The following is a 24314-nucleotide window of genomic DNA, read 5'->3' on the forward strand; positions in this document are numbered from 1 at the left end:
TCACATGTACTGGTAAGGGAAAAATGCAACAATGTTTTTAATGCTTGTCGAATTGTATGCTAATCAACGACGAATAATGAGCCATGTATGTATAATTATTTAAAAATATATATATTCCGTGTTTTGGATGCGAGTGGCACAATGCAAGCCAGAGACACCCGGCCGCGTCTGATCTGCTCGATCCGCGTGGCAGCATACAATTTAAACTATTTAAGATTAATCGTATAGAGGTAAGGAAGACGGCTCATTAATATTAAAAAACGGTCGTTCGAATGCGATGTTTACCAGACGCTACGATCTTTCAAAGACGTCTCCGCGATGTACGTGTGCTATCTGGGTAACGTTAAGTGCCTATACCAACACAATCCAATCTGAAGTTAATACATACATTGTTCGACAGAACTTAATAACTGTTATTTGTGTTTGCGCACGTGATATCAGGAAGTAATGTATATTAAGGTTGCTTTGTTCATATTTTCTCTGTTCTGTAAAGTGTATTTGAGTACGGTGTAAACGCTATATAAATATGTATTATTTGTATTCTTATTATAAGGTGCTGAGAGCTGCAGAGAGGTTGATCCGCCAGGCTTCAGCAATACAAGCTCCAAGGTGTCAAGTCACAGAAGAGAGTGTGTGTGTGTGTGTGAGATGGAGAGCGGGAGGGAGGGAGGGAGAAGAGAGAGTGTGAGTGTGAGTGTGAGATGGAGAGCGGGAGGGAGGGAGGGAGAAGAGAGAGTGTGAGTGTGAGTGTGAGATGGAGAGCGGGAGGGAGGGAGGGAGAAGAGAGAGTGTGAGTGTGAGAGTGTGAGTGTGAGTGTGTGTGTGTGTGAGTGAGTCACAAATTATAATTAATCGTCTCTTCAACTTATTAAAATATCTTATTTTACTGCAACTATCTGTTTCTGCTTCATCATATTTATAGTGTGTGATTTATAAATGTTCTACCTCACATATTTAGATTTTGGGCGTCTGGGTAGGGTTGCACCAGCCGTTCGTAAGTTCTACTTAAACTGGAACGTAAAGTCCAAACTAGAGGCTTAGTAACAACTAGCTAGTTTATAACTAACTCTGTACTTTATTCGGTTGCACCATTTATTCTTAAGGCAGAACGTAGCTAGTAGGTCGTAAGCTCTCCGTAAAGTAATGCGTTGTCGCATAGAATGACGTCTATTTTTCTTAACCCAATCACAAGCCTTCTAATAGGCAAATAGGAAATAGTCTGAACAGCGCGTAATTTGAAACTCATTCTTGACTGGCCTAAACTGAAAGTAAAAAAAAAAAGACATTAAAGCACACGTTATCGAACTCAAAACATTACACTTTGAAAATATCTATCCCACACATGGAGAAAAAGAAACCGGAAGAAATTCTTATTTTAATGGATACAAAGAAAACCGTCCTTGAAAGTAAATTAAACTCATCGGTCACAAACCGGAAAAAAGGTGAGATTTGGCAGGACATAACAAACAAAATAAATGCAACACACGTAGTTATTCATGTGGCGACACAAGGCTAGTGACACCCTGCGGATCACTCTACATACTGTAGATCTGTATGCAATCGCCGATTACATTTTGCATTGATCCAGTTGCAAAAAAACGTAAGGCGACACACACACAAATGTAGTTCTGGTTAGGTATTCAGTGAGATAGGATTAATTTAATGCGCTGACAGCTCATTGCACCTGGCAAACAAGTTACACTGAGTGGAGCTGGCGACCGGTCCAAGATGGCGGCTCCACGGCTCGTTCGTGCCAAAAGGCAGTAGCGTTCGATGGGGCGTCTACCTATATGATGTCTATGAAGTGAAACCGCACGTGTCTCAATACGGTTTGTTCCAGTCGAGGGTCAGTAGCGCGATATCGTGAACCTCGTTATTTAACGTAGAAATCTCAAGGTAATGTCAAAGTGCTTCTGGCTTGCTCGGTATTACTATTATAAAGTAACAAATAAAATGAGCGGAAAGAAAACAGAAGGGCCATGATCAGGTGGTCTCAAGTGATGGAGAAGCTCAGCTTGCCATTTCGCGGCGGACAGAAGTGATTTTAGAAAGTTTATTAGGCTACAGTTTCAAACGAATTACGTGCAACTCATAACTCGAAATGACGCTCAGATGTAACGTACGTTATGGTTTTAAATACTTGCCACCATGTGACCATCTCCTTTGTTTTCATGTTATAGGAATCTCCTTGTAAACCTGGGTTTATTTGCAGCGGGTGTTTGGGTGGCAAGAAACCTTTCAGACTTTGACTTGATGTCTCCTCAGCCATTCACGTAACGTTATTTCCCAATCCACAAAAAAAAATTTTAACAGGTGAAAAATCTTGAGAGCATTGTACACCCCTAAACAATAAATCCCAGCAATTGGATGGTTACAAATGTAAAGACTCTGTACATTCTGCGTTTTGTTGAAATAAAGCTCATGTTTAAACAGTTGCGTACAGCCTTTTATTTAATATACATATCAATATTGAAACTTTAAAAATAAATTAAAATGAAAAGATCCAGTAAAATTAGCCTTTTTAGAGCCCTTCATGGTGCCCATTTCTTTAAGAACAAACTCTGCTGCGTTTCCACGTTCTCTGCCTCCTATTTTGAAGAGAAAACTTTCATCCAGGTCTCTTTTTCTAACCTGAGGACACAATGATTCCCCATTTTAGAAGTTACCTTAAATAAGGATTTATTATTATTATTTTAAATAAGGATGAATACACTTCCACTGTGCAATAGATTGTATTGCCAAGACAAGGCAAAAAAGTTGAGCTGAAAATTACCTCGTTGATGCAGCCAGTATCAGGCCTCTGGAAGATTGGTTGTAGTTCTGGTTCAGATGGAGCCGGAAGGATTCAGGAGGAAATCCCAAACTTGTTTCGAGCTCCTTTACACGTACTTTATCAGGAAATGGTGCATGGTCCTGCACAACAAATCTGTTTCCACTGAGTGGAGTATGGAGAAAAAATAAAAAATCCGTTACCAAACCTAGGTAACTCTTAAATTAGAAGGTCCATAAAATGGAGATCTTCTAGCATATCATACCTTTTAACAGAGAGGAGCAAGAGATCATTGAAAAGGTGTATGTACACATCTTTGCAAGACACTGTAGAGCCTCTGTGACTGCCGCCAATCATTAGATGCTTGAAAGTTCCCTCTTGAATCAAATGACGCCCTCTGCTGATTAATGGAACGGACTGATTGAGAACAGAAAGAAAGTGGTTTTAAATATGACGGCAGAAAACACAAAAAGGGAATTACAGGAATAAGATTTTATACCTTAACACTTCCAAAGTCCATTAACTTGTCCAAACAAATAAGCAACTCGGTCCTCTTCATTAGTTCGACATTCCTGTCAGACTCTTCCACTATCTAGACATTTATATGCATTAATTTGTATGGTAACAATTAATACGTAATATTTATCAGCAAGTAATAAATTAGGATCCAATTCTGATATTATAAATGGAAGGCATTTATTATTTTGAAAGCAAAAGCATGATACAGCCTACCTTACGTACAGCTCCAATGGCTTCCATCAGATAAGGGACATTAGAACCAACACGTTCAGCTCGTTTGAGGATGTTCTGAGCAAAACATAAAATGTTCACATTCACTAAACGATGGCAACAGGATGTTCTCTGAAGAGTCTGCACATCTCTCTGGCTTGTGTAAATTAAAGCAGACCTCAAGTAAGAGCGTCATCCTGGTGATCCTCTGGAAGGGAAGAATCAGAAAAGACTTCAGGGTCTGTCTCTGGCATTGTGGATCTCCCTCTAGTTTCTTCAGGATCAGTGCAAATTTCTTATTTTCCTGCCTGGTGGGGGGAGCAAGACGGAATCAGAATGCTAGCATGTCATTTAATTATGTTCAATATGGAAGATGCATGAAAACAGAACAAACGTCAGTTGAGCGACAAGAGCCTCCTGGTACATCATGTTGGTAATATATGGCACGTAGACTTTTTGGAAACATTGCCGTTGATTCAAAACAATATCACCAACCCGGGACATTACCACATACTGCCTAAGATGGGACTCCATGTCCTGCAGAAATCTGAATTAACCAAAAAAAAATATATATATAATAATAAAGTTAAAGAATTTAAAAAAAAAAAAATTAATATTGAAATACAAATCATTTGAAATAACAGATTCCAGTTTAAAATGAATTTTCTTCTAGTGATGGCAAAGCTTAAAATGTTCCAACAGTGGTCATTTCGGTCTTCAGAATCTCATTCTAGTAATGAGGACTTGGTGTTCAAGAAACACTTAAAAGTTAAAAATTGTGAAAACCAAGATGCATTTTTTCAGGCTTCTTTGAGCATTTATTTGAAATAGAAATCTTTTGTAAAGTTACAAAATGTCTATACAGTCACTTTATCGGTTTAGTAAATGCTTGCTGAAACTTAACCAAGCATAACTTTTGAATTCATGTATACCATTCTACATGCCAACTTCTAGGTTGTATAAAATAAGATCTAGAAGTTAATAGCATATTCAAGTATCCATCCTTACCGTTCACTGACTCTGCAGACATCCTTTAGGTTGGAGAACAAAACACGGTGCTGCACACGGGGCAGGATCCCTTTGAGTTCTGCGGAGCACTGAAACACATTCAGTGCTACGATCAGACTCTTCTGATACGAGGCCTCGGACACAATCAGCTCAAACATGGCCTAGACCAAAAACAAAAAACAAGGGATAAGTATTGTGGAAAAACAGTAGACAGACCAGTGTCATAATTTGCATGCAAGACCTGTTGGTGTTCTGCAATACACACACCTCTTGAAGCTGGATCTCATGCACACTCAGAGAGTTCAGATGACGCTTTACTTGCGGTAGCTCCTGCCATAGAGGGTATGACTTGGCCTGTAGTCCTGGAGGGCTCAACACAGAGGATGGGCTTGACGCAGGGGGAGTTTTCAGACCAGAAATGCATATGGAGGACACAAATTCTGACAACCCAGTGTGCTGTACTCTGTGTAAATCATTCTTCATAGAACTCATCCAAAACTCCTGATATAAAGGGACCGCTAGGAAATCAAAGTTGAGATTTCAGATATCAGGCTTTTACGGCTGATGGAAGATGAAATTAATAATGTAAATGAGAGAAAAAAAAAAAAAAAAAAAAGACTACTTTTATACATCTCCCAACAATACGTCCTAGTAGTTTTAATGCTTAGTTTTGTTATCAAAAGCACTATGGTTTTAATTGTAGGGGGGAAAACATAAAATCCAATGCAATACAATGATACATTTTAACATTCCTTAAAAGCATGATATATGTCATACATTTAATTAAAAAAACAAAAAACCACATTGCTACTAGAACTACTAATCAAGTAAACCCAAGCTGCTTCAGTCCAGTAAGTCTTCATCTTAAAAGATCACGAACACACACATTTTATATATTTTTTTGTGTGCGTTTACTTTATAAAAAAAATCTTTAAAGCTCTTACAGCAAAAAGATGTGTTCCAAGACCTGAGGGGGTGGGTTTTTGGAATTATACTAAAAATAAAATGAAAAAATAAATAGAAGCAGCACATAATAGATGGTGTTCTTTTTTGTTGTTGCAAAGTTTGGATTATATTAATAATTTAGAGGCCTTAGAAAACAATACAAATATTACACAGCAGCCCTTAAAAGGCATCTTTTTTTCCCCCCAGTCTTCGAGGGATGAAATGTGACCAGACTACAGTATCTGGTTGACCGTTTGATAAGATTCATCTGTAAACTTACAATGGTTGATGTACTCCGATTCAAACTGGGCAACATACGTTTCTTGCGGAGAACTGACTTCCATTGCATCTTCCCTAAAACAAGGAAAATGGTTGAAAAGAAACTGCTTCATTTTCTGTGCAAAGGCTGATGAACATTAATAAATAGTTAACACTGGGTGCCTGAAATGTCTTTTTGTGAATCATAAACATTACCTTTTCACCTCACTCTCCTCACAGTGCATGTCAGAAGATTTCAGACTGGAGCTCTCCCAAGTGAAGAGGGATGGCACAGGCAGAGAAAAGCCCATTAAGTCCCATAATTGCAAGCTTGCAACTGATCCAAGAGCTTTAGTCAACCCTTCAATTGTGCTAACAAAAAGAGAAATCAAGATGAAATTCACACTATTTAAACCCTTTTTTAAAAGATGCATTACAAGTCTTGATCCTTACTGTGAGATAGGCGGTTAAAAGGAAGTAAAACAACAGGATAGGAACAGTTATGATACCAGGCCAAGTTAGAACATAGGAATAACGAACAAATGTAACATTTATCATTCATTTTATAACATACCAGTAAAGTCCACCAGACGCTTCACAGTCCTCTACATTTGTTTTAGAGGTGTGTTCATCCAGCCCGGGGCGATCAGTGTCACCAAATAATGCTTCTGTAAGATCTCTATCGGACCAGATCCCCTCATCCTCCATGACATGAGCCATACGAAAGCGGTAAACCTTCTCGTGGCTTACTTACTTTCAAGAGTTTTAATGTTAAATACTAAATTTGAATAAAAAAAAACTGATTATGAATTATTGCAGTCAACGTACTGCTTTTACACAGCAAGTCACCAGAGTCTAATTGATTCAGAAGAGCGTTCTCACCTGTCCAATTTCGCCCAACCAATTTTACTGCAATTGATTGGGCGTTGCTTTGACGATGATTACTTTATTATTGGCTGAACCTAATGTCTGTGTCTTATCACGTGTAACATTTTTTATTTGAAGAATGATGTCAGATAACAAAATCGTCATCACATTGCACACTGTTTAAATGATTCTTGTAAGATGTAAATGAAACAAAGTGTATTTAAATACTTCACGCTCTCGAAATTTCACTTTTAATTCGTTACGTTAGTTGCAGTTTCTGTATTAATAAGAACAAACGAAGAATGTGCATATAAATAAAACTTAATTATGTTTCATTTCCTTAATAATAAATAATTAAAATATGTATTAATATATGTATTTGGTTTTCAGTGTGAGATGCACCATATTATGAAAGATGAATGACATTGTTAATTTTAAGTAATTTAACTAGAGTAAATAGGCATTTTAGCATTATAAGATTTTCCAAAACTGACAAATCTATCCAGTTTATCAAATAATACAATTTAAAACATAGAAGGCATTGTGACATTGTCACATTTTTGCAGTCTACTATATACAATTAATACAAAAAAAAAAAACAGCTGCACATTTGAAATACAAGAATCTCTTTTTTTCCTTTTATTTGGTTTTAAACTGTATAGAAGATTGAACTGATATATATGATTCAGAGATTATAAAATAAAAATGACAAAATATCACAGACAGCTGGAAAGGGAACATCAGGACTTTACACCAAAATCAAGTGTTTAGACGAGGGACAACAAATAAGAGAATAAAACAACTTAGTGGTAGATGGTATCCCATCAACCGCACTGCAACACTTCTCATGGTACCATACTTGGCCTGGCTCTGCCTCGCTACCAGCCTCAACTACTGCATTTTGAGGGACAATCCAGACCCCAAAAAAGATGACTAAAGAGGCAAATAAAAATAAACAGTATTTTAACTAACACTGAATAGAGCACAAATGCAATCATGCTTTTTTTATTTTGCTTTTTGGTCATTTTGAAGTTACCTTTTAATTCTGAAGAATTATTATATATTTTATAAACGTTATGTAATATCAGAAAATGAACAATGCATCTTAATTATAAGAGAAGGAAAGGCAATAAAATGAAATTGTTCTAATGCATCCATGAATTATATAAACTTGTTCCATCAATTCACTTGAGTTCAGCATTTCACACAAATCACTTTATAGGCTCTTTAACATGTTTTGCTTGGTTCTTGACAATTTTTTATGAATAAAAATGTTTTCATGACTCTTGGTTTTTTGGAAGGAAATTTAGTTAAAACACCACACTTCTTTTTTTTTCCAAACACCAAGATCTCGTCATAAACCTTTGTGGCTGTGCAAGGGTGGTGGTTCGGCAAAGATTTTATCATCTAGCTATCTTCTTAAAATTCCCCAATGTGCATCAGCTTTATGTACTACAGCTGAACTGCACTTTCGGTTATTCCTTCATAAATTATATGAAAATTTACAAACATCAAATTATATAAATATAAAAAAGTCAGCATAACTCTTGTATGGGGCATGCACTGAGCCAATAAAAAGTTCACATTAATATATTAGGAATAAAACACCTGTGTATAACCCTCAATGAAAGTCTTTTTTTTTTATTATTGACCATTTGTAAATAATTCTTCAAAACACACCATCTAGGGAAAAAAAAAAACATGAACATGAAGGGCATAAACAAATATAGAAGCAAAAACCATAAAGAGTGTACATAATTCAGCATGGCATTTATCCAGTGAAATCAAAATGAGAGATACTGGACTGTTACATGGGAAATACAAAAAAATATTTTTATTATGGATTCAAGAGAAAGAATATGCAATAAAACCGAAGATTAACATTGTATAACAATATTTTTTCCAGAATTAGTCACATTTCTCCAACTTTAACACAGAATTCCAAATAAAACAATCAGTTTTACATCTTGGAAGTCTCGGTTCAACATGAAAGATCAACATGAAGAGAGCTGCAGCTGTGAGAATTTTTACATACATGCCTTAATCCTTTTATTTGAAAAAGTGCAAAGGGGAATAAATAAGATCTGTGCCAATATGATGATTATTTTTCAGCTTTTTCAGGGGTTCCATCTTCAGGTTTGGAGGAGAAGCGCTCCATTAGTGTCTTCCGCAATCCTTTTTTCTCTTCATCCGCGTTTCCTGCAAAACCAAGAAATTAGAAGTAAAAACGCTGTTTTTTACTTTCTATTGATTTAAAAATAATAATAATAATAATAATAATGATTTGTATCACTGTTTCCACAGGAAATGTTACTCAAGCATATTTAGAATCACTTCATGTCATGGTGTGAAACTCAAGATTGGAGTAATGGCTGCTATTCATCTCAAATTAGAAAAGTTATTTGAAATCACTATTACAGTTTAAAAGGAAAAAAAAACAAAAAACAAAGCAGCACCGGTGAGCATAAGAATTAAATCAACCAATTAATGTAGTTAAATTGAAAATGTCTAACAGCTGAGCTTAAGAAATCCTCACCTGTTGCCAAAAGTATTCGGCACTCCTCCACCGTTACACCTGTAAAACTTGTATCTTTTGCCCTCGGAAACTGAAAAACAAACATTATGATTCGGTCACGTTTATTTAAAGAGGCTTGGGTAAATTAAACCAACAAAATTATATATATATATATATATATATATATATATATATATATATATATATATATATATATAAACCCACACTAATAATAAAAACAAATGTGATGAAAGGTCTTTTGACAATAAATCCAGTATACGCACATACTGTAACAGTCTTGATCTACTCCAAAGTCCCTAAAGAATAAGATACGCATCTTTCAAAGACACTAAAATATAATATTCCTAAAGAACGTATGTTGAAATAAATCTAAAGATGTAAAAAAAAAAAAAAAATTCCAATAAACGCAGAAAGGTTTAGATCTAGAAACATAGAAAAGACGACGCACCTTTTCTTTGTACACTATATTGATGATGCGAGGCAGACTTTCATACATCTGATCACATTTCTCTGGATCTGAAATCTAAAGTGTAAAACACAAAGACAACATAGGCAAGGCAAGATATTTGAACAGCTTCTTAAATCATTTTGGCATAACATTAACGATATTAGACACTGAAGAGGAAATAAACCTTCAGAATCAGAAAGCGCTTTATTGCCATGAGTTTCGACTAGTCGTAATTCCAATTCAAGATATCTTTAAATATGATTTGCCTAGTCAAAATTCTAATTAGAGATATCTCAAATTGCAATTTGACTAGTAAAAATTCAATTAGAGATATCTTCAATTGAGTTTTGACTAGTCGTAATTCCAATTCAAGATATCTTTAAATATGATTTGCCTAGTCAAAATAAAATTTAAGATATCTTTAATTCAAAAATTTTAAAGATATCCAAAATACATTTGTAGATATCTGCAATTCATTTATCACTAGTCAAATTACAGTTGCAGATATCTTTTTTCTATCTAAATTTTATTTTGACTAGGCAAATCATATTTAAAGATATCTTGAATTGGAATTATGACTAGTCAAAACTCATTTAAAGATATCTGCAATTTAATTATGGATATCCCAATCAGATTTGTGACTAGGAGGAACTAGATTTAGAGATATCTGCATTTAGCTTTGTTACTAGGCGTAATTGCAATGTAGATATCTGGAATTAACAATTTGACTAGTCAAAATACGTTTATAGATATCTACAATGTGCATGCAAATACACCTTTGCTGAGCCCCACCTTAAACATTTTATTTAACCAATCCTAGCTTGGAAACTGTTGTCATCTGCAATTTTGTCAAAGAGTTGTATAATAAAAGTCCTGCGTCTTTGGGTGATTTTAAACTGTTTTATACAGAAGTAATTCAAAAGTATGGAAATAAAAATGTAGCTGGAGCATGTGTAAAAGTGGTAGGCTATAGAGAGAGGACTTAAATAGGCTTTAGGATAGGATGTGTGTGCTGTGGATTACATTTTGTTAGCCTTTATTTACAAATGAACACATGCATAAGCCTCATGTCAGCCGTTGCAACATTTGATATAATGTTAAAAGAATCAGTACTAAGTGCAAGCCCGATTTGTTGTCAGAAACTACTTACACTGTCGTCCACCAACATATGATATCAGTTAAGACTGATAAACGATGTTGGATTAAGGCCACTTGTAGTGTGGTTAAAAGCAGTGCTCGTTGGTAGGCTACATTAGACCCGTGTTCGTGTCCGTTTTTGGCCAAACATTTTTCTACTTTTTCAAAATCTCATATCGTATTTGAAAGGCATTTATTTTCAATAAAAATTAAGGAAATAATTAAAAAGTTGAAAATAAATATTGGTTAGGGTAGGTGTAGGCAGGGCTTTTTTTGTCCCAGTAAGGTGGCATCCATTAAAAATGTTTAGCTAATTAAAATGATCATTTACACTCACTACGCTATTATTGCGTACTGTTTTATAATGTACTACAATACTGAGATGCAGATAATTGCCACTATTTGAAATAAGTAGTATAAATAGCAGAAAATCTTGCTATTTTAACAGTGTAAATATAATCTACAGTTCTTTGCACTTAGTGTAAATATCATCTATCGCTAAGAAAATATGCAATTTACACCTAAATAGCCGCTGCCTAAAAGAATACATTGGCACTCATCACTGAAGACAGCAGAATATAGTCATCATGGATCTCTTGCTATAATACAATACAATACTCCCACCTTGTGGGCTATTTATGGAAGCTCGTTTCCACCACTAAATAAAGAAATTAATTAATAAAGAAAAAAGCTACTTTTTATCTCACAGTTATAAAATTTATATCTCTTATCGTCTATATATCACAATCCTGATTTTAAAAAAAAGTCAGAATGAATGGTAAGAAAATCTGCAAATTAGGCCTACCTTTCTTTAAAAAAATTAATAAAAAGCATTGTTTTTCATTGTCTAAATATATAATAGATAAATTCAGACGAGCAGTTTGTGATTTTCTGCCTTTATTGAACATTACACTGCATTTGGTCTATTTTTCAACATGATTCAATTAAAACGATGGAGACCTTTTACCACACAAGGCTGCATCCAGATATATTCATTAATCCATGAAGCACTTCATCCAGTAGCTTTTCTCTCCATGACAACAAAAGCAGACTTTTATTATGTTGTAAGCAGTTAGTAGAGTAGGCAGGGAGGAGCTGAGTAAATTTATTCTGATGTCACACAACAGCAATTCGACTAGGAGGAATTGCAATTCAGATATCTCAAACTATAATTGTTACTAGTCGAAATCTAATTAGAGATATCTCTAATTACATTTGTGGATGTATGACGCATCTATTGAAGATATCTATAAAGTATTTGAAGATATCTTAAATGGAGTTTTGACTAGTTGTAACCCATCAGTAGGACTTAACACCATAAAAAAAAACAAAGGAGGAAAAAGAAATATCTACCGGGTCTGAGCTCACCAAATACAAATAAATCACAACTTATATTAATATTTGGAGTCCCGGGTTCGGGGTCTCACACGTTGCATTAACACAACAAAATGTTTTTTTAATAATCTTAAATGTGTGTCTGCACTTGTTTAAATAGTTGCCTAGAGTACTAACTGGATAAAATAAAAAAAAATGTATATATACCGGTAAATAAAATAAAATATGGAAGAGAATCAATTAATGAATAATAATAAAATGAATGAAACAATAAGTTCACTGAACAGTAACTGTATTCAATGTAATCTTTTCTTTCACTTTCAATTCAATTCACACATCCCCTGAGAATACTTTTTCACCTTTTCAAATCCCCATTTGAGAACAAAATATATCATTCATAAATCAAAGAAAACAAAATAATAGAAATAAAATAAAAGGAATAAACAAATAATCAATCAGTTCGTGTGAATGTAATTGACTCAGTTCAGTTTGTGTGAATGTAATTGACTCAGTTCCGTTTGTGTGAATGAAGTTGACTCAGTTCCGTTTGTGTGAATGAAGTTGACTCAGTTCCGTTTGTGTGAATGAAGTTGACTCAGTTCAGTTTGTGTGAATGAAGTTGACTCAGTTCAGTTTGTGTGAATGAAGTTGACTCAGTTCAGTTTGTAGTTCAGTTTGTGTGAATGAAGTTGACTCAGTTCAGTTTGTGTGAATGAAGTTGACTCAGTTCAGTTTGTGTGAATGAAGTTGACTCAGTTCAGTTTGTGTGAATAAAGTTGACTCAGTTCAGTTTGTGTGAATAAAGTTGACTCAGTTCAGTTTGTGTGAATGAAGTTGACTCAGTTCAGTTTGTGTGAATGAAGTTGACTCAGTTCAGTTTGTGTGAATGAAGTTGACTCAGTTCAGTTTGTGTGAATGAAGTTGACTCAGTTCAGTTTGTGTGAATGAAGTTGACTCAGTTCAGTTTGTGTGAATGAAGTTGACTCAGTTCAGTTTGTGTGAATGAAGTTGACTCAGTTCAGTTTGTGTGAATGAAGTTGACTCAGTTCAGTTTGTGTGAATGAAGTTGACTCAGTTCAGTTTGTGTGAATGAAGTTGACTCAGTTCAGTTTGTGTGAATGAAGTTGACTCAGTTCAGTTTGTGTGAATGAAGTTGACTCAGTTCAGTTTGTGTGAATGAAGTTGACTCAGTTCAGTTTGTGTGAATGAAGTTGACTCAGTTCAGTTTGTGTGAATGAAGTTGACTCAGTTCAGTTTGTGTGAATGAAGTTGACTCAGTTCAGTTTGTGTGAATGAAGTTGACTCAGTTCAGTTTGTGTGAATGAAGTTGACTCAGTTCAGTTTGTGTGAATGAAGTTGACTCAGTTCAGTTTGTGTGAATGAAGTTGACTCAGTTCAGTTTGTGTGAATGAAGTTGACTCAGTTCAGTTTGTGTGAATGAAGTTGACTCAGTTCAGTTTGTGTGAATGAAGTTGACTCAGTTCAGTTTGTGTGAATGAAGTTGACTCAGTTCAGTTTGTGTGAATGAAGTTGACTCAGTTCAGTTTGTGTGAATGAAGTTGACTCAGTTCAGTTTGTGTGAATGAAGTTGACTCAGTTCAGTTTGTGTGAATGAAGTTGACTCAGTTCAGTTTGTGTGAATGAAGTTGACTCAGTTCAGTTTGTGTGAATGAAGTTGACTCAGTTCAGTTTGTGTGAATGAAGTTGACTCAGTTCAGTTTGTGTGAATGAAGTTGACTCAGTTCAGTTTGTGTGAATGAAGTTGACTCAGTTCAGTTTGTGTGAATGAAGTTGACTCAGTTCAGTTTGTGTGAATAAAGTTGACTCAGTTCAGTTTGTGTGAATAAAGTTGACTCAGTTCAGTTTGTGTGAATAAAGTTGACTCAGTTCAGTTTGTGTGAATAAAGTTGACTCAGTTCAGTTTGTGTGAATAAAGTTGACTCAGTTCAGTTTGTGTGAATAAAGTTGACTCAGTTCAGTTTGTGTGAATAAAGTTGACTCAGTTCAGTTTGTGTGAATAAAGTTGACTCAGTTCAGTTTGTGTGAATAAAGTTGACTCAGTTCAGTTTGTGTGAATAAAGTTGACTCAGTTCAGTTTGTGTGAATAAAGTTGACTCAGTTCAGTTTGTGTGAATAAAGTTGACTCAGTTCAGTTTGTGTGAATAAAGTTGACTCAGTTCAGTTTGTGTGAATAAAGTTGACTCAGTTCAGTTTGTGTGAATAAAGTTGACTCAGTTCAGTTTGTGTGAATAAAGTTGACTCAGTTCAGTTTGTGTGAATAAAGTTGACTCAGTTCAGTTTGTGTGAATAAAGTTGACTCAGTTCAGTTTGTGTGAATAAAGTTGACTCAGTTCAGTTTGTGTGAATAAAGTTGACTCAGTTCAGTTTGTGTGAATAAAGTTGACTCAGTTCAGTTTGTGTGAATGAATGCCTCCTACGATTCTTTGCAGGAATGAACGGTGAACAAATCTTTCTTTTTCCTCGTGAAGGCAGAGTCCCTGATGACGCAATTCCTCCACAGTGAAATCCAGCGCGGTTCTCCCGCACTGCGCGAATCCAACACAGTCACGGAGCGTTGAAACAATCCACACTGATGCAATAAAACAGTTCAGACATCCATTTAGGAAAATATTGACAACGATGGTTTAGATTAATGATAACCACACATGTGGCTCACAACTCTCTCTTCAATGAGCTGACGCATATGTGACGTCAGCACCCATCAATTTTTTAGTTATAACTTTTCAACTCAAAACACTATTCCCGTTACACAAATGTGCAAACAAGTTTTAACAAGCATACTTCTACAGCATAACATTTCACATGTGGTCTATGGCACACTTTACACTCGATTATGAACAGCATTAACCATCCACATTTTCTTATATGAACAAACACCAACTTAAACATTATTTATCAAAATATGAAACAATTTTGACTTACCTGATGCAATAAAACAGTTCAGACATCCATTTAGGAAAATATTGACAACGATGGTTTAGATTAATGATAACCACACATGTGGCTCACAACTCTCTCTTCAATGAGCTGACGCATATGTGACGTCAGCACCCATCGACGCAACGCATTTATTTTCCTCAACCAGTGAAAACAAAATAATAAATAAAATAAAATAATAAAAAAATATGTCTGAACATTTCATGCATCAGGCAAGAAAATTTAGAATCAAAACAAAAAAAAATTATACATAAAAAATACATCGGAACACAACCTCAATTAATTGGGTGGGTTACATCCTCCCCTGCTGAAACTCTGATGTCCTCATCAGATACTCAAGTTGGTACATGACCCACAAGGCTAAACAACAATTCGCTTTGAGTTTGTTGCACTCTCATTTGTTGTTGCATCATTTCAAGTACTTGGCTAAAATAATTAGGTTTTGGTTCTACATGTACACTCTGCATCACACATTGTGCTTTCCATACAAAATCTTTCAATTTACTTGGGGTCTTTTCTCTCTTTGGGACCTCCTTAACTCAACATGAGAATCAAGTTTCCCTTCAGCACTCAACTCATCGGGATGTACTGACACCTCATTAACATCATCCACTAAGGACGAAACATCTTGTTGGATTACAGTCTCATGGCCCTCTTCCACGTTGTCCTCAACAGATTCAATGCCTTGCCAATCCCCTTGGTGCATTTCAACTTCATGCTCATTCAACAAACTGTGAGACACAAAAGATTCAGAGACTTCTCGCAAGGCTCTCCCCGACTGAAACTCTGGGGCATAAGGATTCAGAGACAAATTGGGACCTTCAGTTTCCACAGTCTCATCACAACATTCAGCCTCCATGTCCCCTTCCAAATCACGTTTACGCCTCCTGCGTGTAACTGCTCCTTCGAGAGCCGGAGCCTCATCATTCTCATCAGGACTGGTAGGAAGAAACCCACATGGGAGTAAAAGATCTCTGTGCAGGACACGCTCAGGGCCTTCGCAATTCTCAGGTTGAATGACATACACTGGGATCTCTGCATTAGGCTGCTTTACCACCACATAGATGGTGGATTCCCAACGATCTGCGATCTTGTGCTTTCTTCGGATGTTAACATTTCTTACAAGAACACGATCGCCAACTTCTACTGTAGCAGCAGTCACTTTCTTATCCCATCTAGCCTTATTCATCAATTGCCTCTTTTCCGCATTTTGAACAGCCAATTGATAAGCGTACTTCAGCCTTCGTTTCAACTCGCTGACATAATTAGTATGAGTTTTGGAATTATGCCCCTTTGGGTTAATCCCGAAACAAAGGTCGATTGGGAGACGAGGTTGGCATCCGAACATCAAAAAGAAAGGAGTCTCACCAGTCGAATCATTCCTAGTACAATTGTACGCATGCACTACAGGACGGACATATTTTCTCCAATGTTCTTTCTTTTTATCACTCAGGGTTCCCAGTAAATCCAGTAGGGTTCAGTTAAATCTCTCTACTGGGTTTCCCCGCGGGTGATAAGGTGTAGTGCGTGACTTAACTCCAGCTAGTGTGCACAACTCCTTCACAAGCTCGGACTCAAAATTAGCCCCCTGATCACTATGTATTCTCTTAGGAAAACCAAAACTGCAAATCAGATTTTCCCACAACACCGAAGCCACCGTTTTGGCTGTTTGATCTTTAGTGGGAAATGCCCAAGAAAACTTAGTGAAAAAATCCGTAATGACTAATATGTTGCGGGTGTCATTTGAATCCGGCTCTAATGAAAGATAGTCAATACAGACTAATTCTAAGGGAGAATACGCTTTGATGTTCACTAGTTCTGCAGCTCTTTGTGCACGAGCCTTTCTCTTGACGCATCTCTCACATGTCCTGCACTTTCTCTCCACATATTCTGCCATTTTAGGCCAATAAAATCTGCCTCTTGCAAGCTCCAGAGTCCTCTCATACCCCATGTGCCCCGATTCATCATGAACTCCTTCAAGAGCTCTATCTCTGAAACTCGGGGGAACCACCAGCTGCCTGAATTGTTGTCCATACTGATCAGATACCACACGATACAGCACCCCATCCTCCAAGATTAGTCTGGTCCTTTCCCTCAGCATTAGACTCACTTCTCTAGATTCTCTGAACTTATCTGCATGAGTTAAAGTTTCCCCAGACACCACAATGTCAATTACTCTTCTGATGGCTATATCCTCTCTCTGTAACTTGGACCAATCGGTGGGAGTCATACTTGGTAAACTAGTTTGTCCAGGCCAGTGCTCAGGTTCTATCAAATCATCAGGAACCACATCCTCATTACAAAGAAGCATCTCGACAGCGGGATTTGGGATGACTCTGCCTTCCAGCAGGTCTCCCTCCTCACACGGCTGTACGACATGCGTCCTGCAACACACCGAATGTCGCAAACACACAGTTTTGATTGCTTGATGCTCAATGTTTTCAAACTCAGTTGCTGCACATACTGCCCTGCTTATCAAGTTTGCTACTCGTTCATCGATCTGTATGGCCTCCGCATCATCCACAAGTGGTTTTTGAGGACGACGTGACAGCCCGTCTGCATCGACATTAGTTTTGCCCGCTCTGTACTTAATATCAAAATCATACATAGACAGAGCCGCGAGCCACCTATGGCCAGCCGCATCCAATTTAGCCGTAGTGAGCACATACACTAATGGATTATTGTCGGTTAACACTGTAAACTTTGTGCCATACAAAAAATCGTGAAATTTTTCACACACAGCCCATTTAAGGGCTAAGTACTCTAGCTTGTGCACTGGATAGTTTTTCTCACTCTTAGAAAGACTGCGACTGGCATAGGCGATCACTCTTGTCTTTCCATCTTGAACTTGATATAAAGCAGCGCCCACGCCAGTGACGCTGGCGTCAGTGTGTAGAATGTACGGTAACTTCCAGTCCGCAAAACCTAGAACAGGCGCAGTTGTAAGCTTTTGAATGATAGTGTCAAAAGAAACTTGACACTCATCGTTCCATTTCCCAGCTAGGGATTGCGCTTTACTCCTAACACGGTAAGATGATATTGACCATCCTCTAGTAGAAAATTCACCCTGTAATAACCCATTCAGAGGCTTAACTATCTGGGAGTAGCTTTCAACAAATCGCCGGTAATACCCAGCAAAGCCTAGGAATGACCTCAGACCTCTAACAGTCTTTGGGATGGGCCATTCTGTTAGAGCAGAAATCTTGTCTGGGTCAGGGTGAATACCCTGAGCGGAAATAACATGCCCTAGATACTTCACAGAAGTCTGAAAGAACTTGCACTTAGAAGGTGCTAACTTCAGCCCAAAAGCGGAGATTCGTTGGAGTACCTTCATGAGCCTAGCCTCATGTTGTTCAAGTGTGTCAGAGAAAATGATCAAGTCATCAAGGAAAGCTATAACTTCCTGCAAATTCAAACCAGCCATGACTTTCTCCATGGTTTTCTGAAAAGTTGCTGGAGAATTCGTCAGCCCTTGTGGTAAACGCCGAAATTGCCAGTTCCCAAACGGCGTAGTGAACGCAGTTTTGGGACGATCACTCTCTTCCACCTCTAACTGGTAATATCCACTTTTTAAATCTAGCACCGTGAACCACTTTGAACCTGACAGCAATGTAAAGGTCTCCTCGATCCTGGGAGGGGGATATGCATCTCCCTTTGTCAGCTTATTTAATTTGCGGTAATCAACCACCATTCTCAAGTCACCGTTTTTCTTCCTCACCAGTACTACTGGTGAAGCGTATGGACTATTAGATTCTTCTATAATCTCACTAGCAAGCAAATCTAACAAGTGTTTTCTTAAATCCTCAAAATCAGCTGGAGAGACACGACGAGTACGCTCTTTGAAAGGAACATGCTCAATTAGCTCTATTCTATGTGCCACGCCTGACACTCGTCCCACATCTAGATCGTGCTGGGCAAATGCACTTGCTGCCTCACAATTTATTCTTTCAACTAAGCGAGCTTTGAGCTCCTCTGAAATGGGGGAGCCCTCAAAATTTAGAACCACAGGATCGGCTGCCTTTACCATGAGACTTGCTATCGGGAAAGTGGTATTTTGTGAAACGCTAGTGTAATCGAAAACAGGCACAGACTTTATCCAGTCTACCACTGAACACTCAGCAAGCACTCCCTTTGGCTGCAAGGTTACACTGTGGTCTGAAACATTTCGAATGACTACTTTGACTTTATTTCGAGCTCTAGCCTCAGCTTGTATCAACTTACATTCCACAACTAAACCACCTGGAATGTGGTGCATCAGTGGTTCGTCAATGATCATCGTCTTGCTCTGGCCACAATCTTTAGCTCGATACACCCCAGTCACTTCACACTTCTCCCCTTTACTGATCGTTACAGATTTCTTCCCCGACAGTCTAACTGGGGTGAGGCACTGTGCCTCTTTACAAGGTGTCGAAGTAGCGTCACAATTACGATAAGCAGCCATCCAGTTTGTGCTAATGGGCATTTGCAGTAGGCATTCTTTTCCCTGCAGCATATTACAATCTTGTACAAGCTGACGGAGAACATTTGTACCCACTAACAAGGGCAAACGAGCATTGTAGGTTTGATCTGGACATACCAGCGCTAGTACGGCAACCACTGCATCTGTCCCACAAGCAGACTTGGGAAATTGCACATCTATTTCAATGTATCCAAGATAAGGGACTAATTGCCCTGCAGCCCCCTCAACCCAGAGTAATTCTACCATGGGGGTAAGACCTCTACGCTGTAAATACTGCTTGTAGAAAGATTCAGCTACACAAGTCACCTGGGACCCAGTGTCAATTAGACAGCAACACTCAATTCCGTCAACCCAAACCTTACTTTCCCAAGGTTCTCCAACTAAGCCCCTAGGAACCTGGTTTATGTTTTCTATGGAACCTTTTACAACTCCAGCCTCTGTTCATTCCACAACAGAGGCTACTCCATGTTTAAATGAGCAGTGGGTGTTGTCACTTTATTTGGAAAACTCCTTTGCTCATGTCTCTGCACCAACTTTTTCTGCACCAAGGCGGCATTCACTGGATTAGTGCACTGTTGCAAATAATGAGAATCCTCCCCACAGCGATAACAAAACCCACTCATGGCCAGTGACTTAGCTTGAGTTTGAGGCACAGGGCGTGATTTCCCTTCTTTGCCCATTTTCTTGTTAGGCACAATTGACTGGTGTTGGTCATATGGCAGCTTCTTCACTGAAACTGGCTTCTGTGCCTTTGCTTTAGCCACCTCAGCTTCAAGCTCTTTAATGCGTTCTGACAATGCCCGATTGGCTTGTGCTTCCTCAGTGTTTGCTGCAAATCCCTGATCGGCAGTAATATGCACCTGGCTCTGCGCTCTTACAGGAGGCATGCATAAATGGAGATTCATACGTTTCTCTTTAAGCTGTTTCTCATGCTCAAAAGACCTCAGTTTGAAAAGCAAGCTGGAATAGCTCAAGTCAGGCTGTAAAGAATCTGATAGCAAATCTTTAAGACGCAACTGTGTTATCAGGACTTCATCCCAGCACCCTCTGATGAACTGCTTGAGAAGCAAAGTGTCAGAATGTTTGCCAACCACTCCTCTCTTTTCAACCACCTCCTGCATCAGGGAATGGAGTCGCCTCAAATAGTCAGAGGGCTTCTCACCTCGGTTTTGGTGCGTTTCAATAAACTGGATGTATAGCTCATCTCCACCAGTGACACTACCATAAGCTTTTTCTAGCTCCTGCACATACGTTTCTGGTGGCGCATTTGTACCTACTCCTAGGGCAACATTAAGAGCAGGGGGAAGGAGATTATCCAAAATATGCCTTCTCTTATGCCTCTCCATCAGAGAAGTGTCTGAGAGTAACTGCCTAGCATACAATTTCCACGTGATGAAATCAACTTCCCCATTATGCTTGGGGCAATGTCCGGAAAACATTCTTAACTTGGGGGGTGAGGGAACATGTCCCTGGTAATCGGAGTCATGTTTCACCACATGTTCCACCACTACACGCTGTACGTCCTGAGGTATAGTGAAAGTGATAGGAGTTTCATGCGCAGTTGCGTTCCTCTCCACAGGAGGTGAATCAGCTCGAATCGCAAAAGACACTTTTGGGACCGAGCTGGCGACTACAGTAGGCGTTGATACTGGCTTTACATTACCAAACTTTCTTGGAGCGGGGGTTGAAGTGGAAGGGCCCCTATCAGCACCATCAACTTTGTGTGCAAGCCTAGTCGCAACCTGCTGGCTTAGATCATTTACATTTACACAGTGAAGTTGTGCTAAACTCTCTATTTGCACCAACAGCTGATCAGCCATATTAGCCAAGATTTGACCTGAATATTCACTCTGTATTGATGTTGGAGAGCTAGAGTGAGGCTTCATATCTTCGATCTGTCTACCCTCTAGTGGCAAAACACCCCATAAATTTTGGCCATCTGCATTCAAATATTCTTCTTCGACGATTAAAGGGGTAGTAACCTCCTGAAATTCACAAAGAAGCTCTCCTGAGAATCTGTCACCTAACCACTCTATTTTCTTCACCTCATCAAGATGATCGAAACATCTCCTCACTTCCACGAGAGTAGTATTTGGATCTACTTTTGTAAGTATTACAGATCTTTCAGGATCAAAATTATACTGCTTGCACAAGTCCATTGTCAGAGAAAAGAAAGGAAAATAAAAAAAATTACAGAAAAAAAAATACTGTATAAAATATTCAGAACAGTTAGGACTAAAACACGATTTTGTCAAACAAGCGCAGCCCCACGTTGGAGGCCAAAATTTTTTTCTCTCTCTCTAGTCTTGGATGTAACCCATCAGTAGGACTTAACACCACAAAAAAAAATCAAAGGAGGAAAAAAAAATATCTACCGGGTCTGAGCTCACCAAATACAAATAAATCACAACTTATATTAATATTTGGAGTCCCGGGTTCGGGGTCTCACACGTTACATTAACACAACAAAACAATTTTTTTTTTTTTAATAATCTTAAATGTGTGTCTGCACTTGTTTAAATAGTTGCCTACAGTACTAACTGGATAAAATAAAAAAAATGTATATATACCGGTAAATAAAATAAAATATGGAAGAGAATCAATTAATGAATAATAATAAAATGAATGAAACAATAAGTTCACTGAACAGTAACTGTATTCAATGTAATCTTTTCTTTCACTTTCAATTCAATTCACACATCCCCTGAGAATACTTTTTCACCTTTTCAAATCCCCATTTGAGAACAAAATATATCATTCATAAATCAAAGAAAACAAAATAATAGAAATAAAATAAAAGGAATAAACAAATAATCAATCAGTTCGTGTGAATGTAATTGACTCAGTTCCGTTTGTGTGAATGAAGTTGACTCAGTTCAGTTTGTGTGAATGAAGTTGACTCAGTTCAGTTTGTGTGAATAAAGTTGACTCAGTTCAGTTTGTGTGAATAAAGTTGACTCAGTTCAGTTTGTGTGAATAAAGTTAACTCAGTTCAGTTTGTGTGAATGAATGCCTCCTACGATTCTTTGCAGGAATGAACGGTGAACAAATCTTTCTTTTTCCTCGTGAAGGCAGAGTCCCTGATGACGCAATTCCTCCACAGTGAAATCCAGCGCGGTTCTCCCGCACTGCGCGAATCCAACACAGTCACGGAGCGTTGAAACAATCCACACTGATGCAATAAAACAGTTCAGACATCCATTTAGGAAAATATTGACAACGATGGTTTAGATTAATGATAACCACACATGTGGCTCACAACTCTCTCTTCAATGAGCTGACGCATATGTGACGTCAGCACCCATCAATTTTTTAGTTATAACTTTTCAACTCAAAACACTATTCCCGTTACACAAATGTGCAAACAAGTTTTAACAAGCATACTTCTACAGCATAACATTTCACATGTGGTATATGGCACACTTTACACTCGATTACGAACAGCATTAACCATCCACATTTTCTTATATGAACAAACACCAACTTAAACATTATTTATCAAAATATGAAACAATTTTGACTTACCTGATGCAATAAAACAGTTCAGACATCCATTTAGGAAAATATTGACAACGATGGTTTAGATTAATGATAACCACACATGTGGCTCACAACTCTCTCTTCAATGAGCTGACGCATATGTGACGTCAGCACCCATCGACGCAACGCATTTATTTTCCTCAACCAGTGAAAACAAAATAATAAATAAAATAAAATAATAAAAAAATATGTCTGAACATTTCATGCATCAGGCAAGAAAATTTAGAATCAAAACAAAAAAAAATTATACATAAAAAATACATCGGAACACAACCTCAATTAATTGGGTGGGTTACATTGTCATAAAGTATTTAGAGATATCTCTAATTATCATTGTGACTAGTCGAATTATAATTATGACTATCCGAATTACAACTGTGACTATCCGATATTATATTTATGGATAGTCAAAAAAAGGTTTTAAATGCTTAAACGGCTTGCGATATAAAAACGTTCCTAAATCTCGGCCTTTCTTGGATTCGTCCTTTGGCCATTCCTCGCACAGCTTCAGAAATCGACGGTATCTGGTGGCAGGCATGTTTAAAGTCTGTTTCACGACTCACTGCATGCACTCACAGACAGCAAAAAGAAATGCACGGTCCTGAAAATCTGTAAGCCGTGAAGAGCCAAAGTGGTACGGCGTTTCAAAATTGATTCCTGATAAAGTGAAACCGCACGTGTCTCAATACGGTTTGTTCCAGTCGAGGGTCCGTAGCGCGATATCGTGAACCTCGTTATTTAACGTAGAAATCTCAAGGCAATGTCAAAGTGCATCTGGCTTGCTCGGTATTACTAATATAAAGTCACAAATAAAATGAGCGGGGAAAAAAACAGAAGGGCTCAAAAGTGATTTTAGAAAGTTTATTACAGTTTCAAACGAATTACGTGCAACTCATAACGTTACTCGAAATGACGCTCAGATGTAACGTACGTTATGGTTTTAAATATTTCCCACCATGTGACCATCTCCTTTGTTTTCATGTTATAGGAATCTCCTTGTAAACCTGGGTTTATTTGCAGCGGGTGTTTGGGTGGCAAGAAATCTTTCAGACTTTGACTTGATGTCTCCTCAGCCATTCACGTAACGTTATTTCCCAATCCACAAAAAAATATTTTAACAGGTGAAAAATCTTGAGAGCATTGTACACCCCTAAACAATAAATCCCAGCAATTGGATGGTTACAAATGTAAAGACTCTGTACATTCTGCGTTTTGTTGAAATAAAGCTCATGTTTAAACAGTTGTGTACAGCCTTTTATTTAATATACATATCAATATTGAAACTTTAAAAATAAATTAAAAATGAAAAGATCCAGTAAAATTA

The 24314-nt window shown here is 37.6% G+C and overlaps 3 protein-coding genes across 3 annotated transcripts; 1 reads left to right on the top strand and 2 right to left on the bottom strand.

The window, feature by feature from the left end:
• Positions 1 to 1938: 1938 nt before the first annotated feature.
• On the top strand, positions 1939 to 2314 carry LOC132151267 (mitochondrial import receptor subunit TOM6 homolog). Its single transcript, XM_059559381.1, is given in 2 exon segments — positions 1939 to 2051; positions 2181 to 2314. Coding segments are annotated over 2 exon segments (195 nt in total). The 5' UTR covers positions 1939 to 1953; the 3' UTR covers positions 2278 to 2314.
• A 192-nt stretch (positions 2315 to 2506) lies between these two features.
• Positions 2507 to 6475, bottom strand: LOC132151268 (rho guanine nucleotide exchange factor 5-like). Its single transcript, XM_059559382.1, has 12 exons — positions 6285 to 6475; positions 5927 to 6082; positions 5733 to 5806; positions 4775 to 5025; positions 4508 to 4668; positions 3894 to 4046; positions 3678 to 3807; positions 3503 to 3577; positions 3270 to 3362; positions 3036 to 3187; positions 2774 to 2935; positions 2507 to 2631 (listed from the first exon to the last, which is right to left on the bottom strand). Exons 1-12 carry the CDS (start codon positions 6428 to 6430, stop codon positions 2589 to 2591), a joined length of 1596 nt encoding a protein of 531 aa, XP_059415365.1. The 5' UTR covers positions 6431 to 6475; the 3' UTR covers positions 2507 to 2588.
• Positions 6476 to 8307: 1832 nt separating this feature from the next.
• On the bottom strand, positions 8308 to 23556 carry LOC132151723 (ubiquinol-cytochrome-c reductase complex assembly factor 2-like). The gene is made up of 6 exons (XM_059560043.1): positions 23443 to 23556; positions 20182 to 20214; positions 19313 to 19331; positions 9562 to 9636; positions 9114 to 9183; positions 8308 to 8776 (listed from the first exon to the last, which is right to left on the bottom strand). The coding sequence occupies exons 1-6, from the start codon at positions 23526 to 23528 to the stop codon at positions 8679 to 8681; spliced, it is 381 nt and encodes a 126-aa protein (XP_059416026.1). The 5' UTR covers positions 23529 to 23556; the 3' UTR covers positions 8308 to 8678.
• Positions 23557 to 24314: the final 758 nt, after the last annotated feature.

The sequence above is a fragment of the Carassius carassius genome, chromosome 10, assembly GCF_963082965.1.
Source record: "Carassius carassius chromosome 10, fCarCar2.1, whole genome shotgun sequence".
Lineage (NCBI taxonomy): Eukaryota > Metazoa > Chordata > Actinopteri > Cypriniformes > Cyprinidae > Carassius > Carassius carassius.